Source organism: Sphaeroforma arctica, assembly GCF_001186125.1.
Source record: "Sphaeroforma arctica JP610 unplaced genomic scaffold supercont1.70, whole genome shotgun sequence".
Taxonomy (NCBI): Eukaryota; class Ichthyosporea; order Ichthyophonida; genus Sphaeroforma; species Sphaeroforma arctica.
Genome location: NW_014040488.1, coordinates 145,067 through 152,709, shown reverse-complemented (window position 1 = coordinate 152,709; position 7,643 = coordinate 145,067). Strand labels below are relative to the sequence as shown.

Genomic DNA, 7,643 nt, shown 5'->3' with positions numbered 1-7,643 from the left:
TATATATATATATANACTATATATAATAATAATATATANAACACACAACANAAAAACAAATATATATATATATATATATATATATATATATATATACACACACACACACACACATATATATATATATATATATAATGGATGGTCTAATGAGATAAATTTTCAATGACATCAAAACCATACCAATTTCTGCTTCCCTTTGGAGATGCTTAATCATTCTCTTACTCACAACATCCGGTGGTAGAGATGAGCCAGCATTATTGAAGAAGACCATGGGCTTTGATATTTGCTCCCCCTGCCCTGCCCCTGCCCTGCCCATTTCTTCCGTTATTTTTTTCCTCCCTTCATTTGTCTGGACTGTAGTAGAGCAGCCCTTTGTATCTCGGCGTACTGCAGCCACATCTATATCACCATGAGTCGCTTTCATGGCGCTCGTAGTCGAACACTGTTTGATGACGTGTACTGTGTGTGTAGCGAAATTTACCTCTCCAGTCGAATGTCTGGGGGTCTGATATGATTTTCGAAAACAGCAGCCGAAAGGAAGAAGGTTCGGTTGTGTCTCACCGAAACTAATCATTAACACAGAACATAAATAGCCTTCTACATAGACTTTTAGGGAATGTGGCAGATAACGCAGGTTTGTAAGTTAATATAAAAAAATCATGTTTTAGGATAATGAGGTGGATGATTTCGTACAAAGTACAAACGTCACCTTCTGGAAGATTTTAAACATGTTTAGACTGCAGTGAGCACGGCCTGAACAGTCGTGCACTCTACTCTCTCAAGTATGAGAAAAGGCTTTTTGAAGCTTGAACTGAAAACTGGCACTTTCCTTTCCATGACCGAACATCGGCATAATAGCGGGTTGGGTTGTTTCCACTTTTCCTGTTTCCCACTCTCTCAGTATAAAACGTTTAAAAAAAACAAAGAACAACCCACTGTCTCAGTATAAATAAGGAGTTATTTATACGATGAAAAACAGAATGTTCTTAATAACTCTAAAAGTGCCGGACAAGTCTTCTGGGGGGTTTTTTTAGAAATAGTCCAAACATAAGACCCAGTCTTACAAGCCGGACCAAAAACCAAAAATGAGACCCCGGCCGAATATGTAAGGACTACAAGGATCAGGTGAGACATCACTTCTCAGATACAAACCCCAGAAGCCCCAGAAAGAAGAAACAAGTTATTTAGCCCACTGTTTTAGTATGAAGCGTTTAACTACATTTTTAAAAATAAAATAAAATTCAAACGTATCATGAATTCATGACCATCTCTCTGAAAAAGTAGAAATTATGGGAGAACGAACAAGTCCGTAGGACAACGTATGTAAGCTGTAAGTAAATATGTACATTGTACACAGGTAAATATTTACATAAATATTTACTATCGGTATATGTTAAAAACTTTAACTATTTAGTTTATCGTAACAGGGGTTTTAATAACTCTTGCTGCCCTGCAGGGGTTTCATCCTCTCAGGACTCAGGCGGCAGGCCTCTTGCCTTATGCCTCATGGAGTCATGGGGTAGGGTTCAGGTCCAGGACTCACACCAGGAGACTAGGAGTCAAGGATTAGGATTAAGGACGTATTCTAATTCAGGGCTCAGCCTCAGAGTCTCAAGGCCCAGCCAGGTCCCCAGGGTATTTCGAAAAATTTAAATTAAAAAAAACATCATGTAAATTACACTCTCCTATATTTATTTATTTACTGTATTTATCAAGGATCACTGATCATATTTTTTCTTTTCTTTTTAAAAATTATTTACTCACTAGTCACTACCAGTATGTACTACATATGTAGTCAGAATTTATTTTTTACATACATTATACATAAATAAATATTGCATACTCCCTACAGCGATGAGCCCATGACTCATGAGTCCATGAGCCTCAGTCCATCAATCAGCAATTCATCACTGTGCGTCTGTGAGTCTGAGACTCTGACAGTCTGACACTGATCAACACCCTATGTATTTATTTATGGGCTAAATTAGTAAACCGAATCGGAACAACGCCAGTGAACTAAGGGCTCCAGTCACCACACTACGGCCTAGTGCCAAAATGCCCTTATTTGGAAATTAATTATCCCAATAGAAAGAGGAGAAACATTTCCTTTTTGCTCTCTTCTGGAATTCTTTGGATTCTGAGTTCTGACCCCTCCGGCCTCCGCTATTTGGTATTTTTTGCCCACAACTTTTTTTTGTTTTTAAAAACTTCTTGCGCGTGTTCCGTGTTCGACAGTTCGAGACTTCGAGACTTCGAGTGAGTTCGACCCGGATTTTTTTCTAAAACAAGAGTAGGAGTATAGCACTCGACCAATGGCAAACACAATTCATAAGCAACAGAGAGTTTCCACTTTCCTTATTCCTACTTTCGAAGAATGAAATATCCAGAAGTAAAAAACAACAATTTTGTCAGTGAATATGTATCTCTACTAGAGTATTTACAGCTAATACAGCAGGTGATTTTGCTCTTTTGTAAGAGGGATGTTTGTATCGTACTTCTTTGTAATAATGAGGAAGACCTGTAAATAATAACGAGGAAGACATTGGTGTTCACAGTCCTATATCCGCGTGCCATACGCATATAAATACACTGGAAAGGACATTGCACATTATTAAAAACCAAACAAGGTACGAGAACCAAACACTAGCACATAATTGAACGCCTAGTAAATTGACACTATGTCGTCCAGCGTGAATCGACGTGTCTCCACTACGGCGGAGAAGCGTATTTCGTACAGCATGGAGGGGCGTGCGTCATATACTGCGCGACCGAGTTACACAGGGCGCCCTTCATACGGTCAGCGTATGAGTGCAAGTTCCTCATATCGACCGTCAATCGAAGACGAAAATAAGGGTAAGTCAAGTGTTACTGAGCTAGAAGACGTTGCTGTTTCCTCCGAAGATATGGACAACAATAAAGAGACACAAGAGGCCATTTTAGAGGACGAAATGGTTGCGAATGCAGAGAGGTTAGCGAAGCAGAATGGTATGCTACACAGATGGCTCTATACTGACGCGTGGTTAGGCTTTTCCCGTGGTCATTGGGTAACGTGTGGTTTGATGGTCATTGTTTTAGTGATATGGATGGTGACCACGTTCATGGCACACGGGGCTATGACACATGAGAACGGAGAGTTTGGGCAATTGCATGCAGTGAGTTTCGATCACCCATATGATTATGATCTAGCGATGGATCCTTTGACCCACGTAGAGTGGCACATTGCAGTCGAGTGGGAGGTACAGCCAGCAAGTGAGACATACGCCGGGGGAGGTCACAGACGGAGAAATGCGGGTATTGTTCAGTTATTCCAAGAATTGGAGAGACTCAATAACCCCGACCGTGTGCGTCGCGCAACTGATACGTCACATGTCGGAGTAAACGGCACAATGCTCACTATGACGACTGAGGTGGTGCGCTTAGATGATGGCGTGTGGTCCGTTGTACCAGACACACAAGACACACAGGCTGCTGTGGATGAGAATGGTCTTATAACTATGTCTGTTCATCATGATCTTACTGCTCAGGCTGATGCGGAGGGACTTGCTGCACGAGTGTACATCAACAGCCTAGAGCCCGTACCTATGGTCATGAAAGTATACCAGACTGGCTGGTTTGGAAATCAACAAGTTTGGGTTGCTGGGGTGACGCTAGTGGCTATGTATGTACTCATTGTGTTTGAGATCACACACAGAACTATAGCGTCTTTGCTAGGTATGAGTGTGACACTCATGTGGTTAGTGTTCCTGGGTAAGTTCCCAAGTGTCGAAGAGGCATTCGGCTGGTTGGAACAGGGTGTACTGATGCTTCTATTCGGCATGATGCTCATCGTGTTTGTTATCTCACAGACCGGAGTATTTGAGTGGATGGCAATCCAGGCGTACAAGTTGTGCAGGAATAAGCTGTGGCTGCTCATGGTGATCCTGGCGACTGTGACAGGGGTCCTATCTGCCTTCTTGGACAATGTTACAACCATGTTGTTGATGGCGCCTGTGACCATCCGTCTTGCTAATTTACTTGGCATAGACCCACGTCCGATGTTGATCTGCGAGTGTATCATGTCCAACATTGGTGGTACTGCTACTATGATCGGAGACCCCCCAAATATTATTATTGGGCAAGCGTTGGGAGATTACATCGGCTTTGTAGACTTCCTGTTTCACATGTTGCCTGGTGTAGTCATAATCTTCCCCTTTGCACTCGGCTTCTTATGGCTGTTGTTCCGTAAAGACCTAAAGGGTGACGCAACCATTGATGACTTGGAGTCTGTCGCAAAGGACTATCAAGTTCATGACAAGCCCTTGTTAATGCGCGTGGGTATGGTTTTCGTGGTTGTAATCCTCCTTTTCTTCACAGAACCAGTTCATCACATTGACGTGGCTTGGGTTGCTCTGATAGGTGCAGTTCTCATGTTGCTAGTCAGTTCGCCAGAGGATGCAGAGACGGCCCTAGAGCACGTCGAATGGGACAGTAAGTTGATTGTCGCTTGGTGAATGCTTTATGACTTTATATGTTCAATACCACGTATACTTTTATTCGCGCGATTGGCACAAGTGTAATAAGCAAGCATCAATTTTGTTCGCGTTGTTCCGCACAACTGCGTGCTTGTTGCTCAGTATCAGTGTACATAGATAGTATTAGGCTATTAGCATGTGTTCGATAGTATTACCGCTATTTAATTATGCAAATCTAGAAAGTGACTGAAGGATCGCCTATTCCACCAATTTCAATACATATATTTAGCATGACACTATCATCGTCAACCTTCATAGATACATATATACATATATCTATATATGTATATATATGTAAATATATATATATATATATATATATATATATATATATATATATATATATATATATATATATATATATATATATATATATATATATATATATATATATATATATATATATTATATATATATACAGACACATGTATTTATGCATATGTTGTTCATCTATGCGCAAGTCTCTAACTCTACTTCAATTTCCTCCAACCTACAGCTTTGGTGTTCTTCAGCTCCTTGTTCATCATGATCGAAGGTCTTGCGGAGATGGGACTGATTACCTGGATGGGTGATATGATTGGCCAGGGCGTTGGTGCAGCAGCCCCTGAACAGCAAATGATGGTAGCCATAATCATCCTCATTTGGGTGTCCGGTATTGTGAGTGCATTCCTCGACAACATTCCTTTCACCACTACCATGGTACCTGTGGTACTGGCCTTGGCGAACAACCAAAGTCTGTATTTGGAACTTGAACCCATGGCTTGGGCTTTGGCTTTCGGTGCATGTCTGGGAGGTAATGGTACACTCATCGGAGCGTCTGCCAATCTAGTAACAGCAGCTGTTGCACAACGTGACAACCGAGAGATTTCGTTTATGTATTGGTTTAGATACGGATTCCCCACCATGATCTTGACCCTCATCGTCGCGACAGCTTACATGTTGGTGCGGTACGTACTCTTAGCCGACAGTTATGTAAATTAGATAAATTTTAAACAATATATGAATAACAAGTAAATAAACATACAAAATTTCATGCCTCAATTAATGGCAGTATATATTAGTTGCGAATCGCCCTGGATATTCAAGTTTTATATCCACAAGAAACTCTTATACCTGCGTCGTACACAGCCTCCGAAATGAAACATACGTACGCGACAGATAAATATTTTGTCAAAGATTTTCACATGCTTGTTCTCCATCACCACAACAGCACGCAAATGTCCTTCGATTTTTTGTAACATAGTATCGACAATTGTTGCGTTGAATCATATGGCTAGCCTAAGTTTTTATGATTGACAATAACATATACTTCCATTTGGAGATATGTTAAATACAAACACGTTCGGACATGTACAGGAATAGTCAACATCTCGGGTGTTGCATAGCCTGCGTCACAAAGTACAACTATGAGCACACCACAGCACGTGGTAGTACTGCCGCACAACTGCATGAATACTCTCTGCGCAGCCACTTGTCAGTCGATAGAAACAAATTATTTTCATAACGTGGATTATATTCGAAAAGAGGAGTTTTAATCAGTGATTGAGGCTTAAGGCTGCTGGTGTACGACAAAACACGCACTGTTTGCAAATGTATGCAACCTTTGTCGACCCATACTATGGTATGACGTGGTTCTCAAGACCGTCCGACGATCTCATTCCTTTCACGCGATATCAATAGGAAGGAACGAGGGAAAAAAGAATTCAATTTATAGACGGACAGATATATATATATGCACGAGTTTAAGCCTGGCCACAAGACTATTAATGTATTTTATATATGAATAGGCGCCCTTTATATAAATATACACCACCAGAGGACACTATACAATGACTAAATTTGAGATTTTTAGAAATAAAAGCCATGATTTTATTTAGCTTTTTTACAATAGCGACTATATTTAACCGACAACGGTTTAGTTTACTGATGCAGTGATGAACCACCGCCGGCCCCAGCCCACGTTTGATCAAATTTAATTAAATAGTGCACACGGTGATGACTGCAGTGACTATCACTTCATATGCCCTGTGAATGAACGAGGCTGTTCCTCTGCACGCATATCAATGAATATTATCTTGCATATGGGCGAACAAAAAACCCTGCACGTGACTGTACGTTCTCGTAAAGCTAAGCATAAGAAACATATACGTCAAAAACATACAAGTATATTTTCGAAATGAATCACGATAATTCGAACGGAAGAAGGTCCCCCTACTTAGGCGGGCCTCAGCAACCGCAACAACCACAACAACCACAACAGTCACCACGACCATCACCACTACAGCCAGGTGATCTACCACAATCAGCGCACTTTAATTTGCAACAGAATAATAATAATCTGCAAAATAACAGTATGTTACAAAGTCACAGCCCACAACCACAGCAGAACAACACGATGCTACAGAGCCATAGCCCTCAGCCCGGTTTAAATACGGGTCAAATTATCCAAGGCAACCAGATGGGCGGTAATCAGATGAATGCAGGCTCAGGCCACTTCAACAACCACGGATTCTCAACGGGACAGAGTCTTATGTCGCAGAGAGAGATGCCGTATAACTACCTGAATGAGCCAGGACTGTCAGTACCTAACCAGTATTCGGTAAGCGATATGCAGTGATATCACATCATACAAAGTAGTATGTCGTTTGCAATTTATTAGTTGATGCGGCACTTGCATTCGAAAACCTAGAGCCTCGAATTAGGCTGTTACTGTTAAAGGGGTTCGTGTGTTGTCAAGTAATATAAGTGCACCCCAATGTGTTTACCAAGGCATATAGATATAGACAGATCAACTTATTCATTCAATTGTAATGTACAACCAGTTCGTACAAAATATAATAGTGTCTTCTGGTATTGTCCGTTATACACAATCGCCCTTATGGTGAAGCCACCACAACGATGGACTGCTATCGGATGATAAATGCCATATATAGATATAATACGTATAACACAAACGCATGTGTGTATGTATCTCAATATAAAAACAAAGCTGTCTTCTTCCATTCATCAGCTAGATACACTCATTTTTGTAAGGGGCCACATCGGTTTTCACAAGTCCATATATATATATATATATATATATATTTATATATATATATATATATATATGTTGTTGTGTGTGTGTGTGTGTGT

The 7,643-nt window shown here is 40.7% G+C and overlaps 2 protein-coding genes across 2 annotated transcripts in view; both read left to right on the top strand.

The window, feature by feature from the left end:
• Positions 1-2,478: 2,478 nt before the first annotated feature.
• Positions 2,479-5,562, top strand: SARC_01713 (hypothetical protein). Its single transcript, XM_014304571.1, has 2 exons — positions 2,479-4,467; positions 5,008-5,562. The coding sequence occupies exons 1-2, from the start codon at positions 2,679-2,681 to the stop codon at positions 5,490-5,492; spliced, it is 2,274 nt and encodes a 757-aa protein (XP_014160046.1). The 5' UTR covers positions 2,479-2,678; the 3' UTR covers positions 5,493-5,562.
• A 1,096-nt stretch (positions 5,563-6,658) lies between these two features.
• Positions 6,659-7,643, top strand: part of SARC_01712 (hypothetical protein) — a 6,567-nt gene continuing 5,582 nt past the window's right edge. Inside the window, exon 1 of the mRNA XM_014304570.1 lies at positions 6,659-7,110. Coding sequence (XP_014160045.1) covers positions 6,688-7,110 — 423 coding nt within the window. The 5' untranslated portion in view covers positions 6,659-6,687. The remainder of the gene's footprint in view (positions 7,111-7,643) is intronic.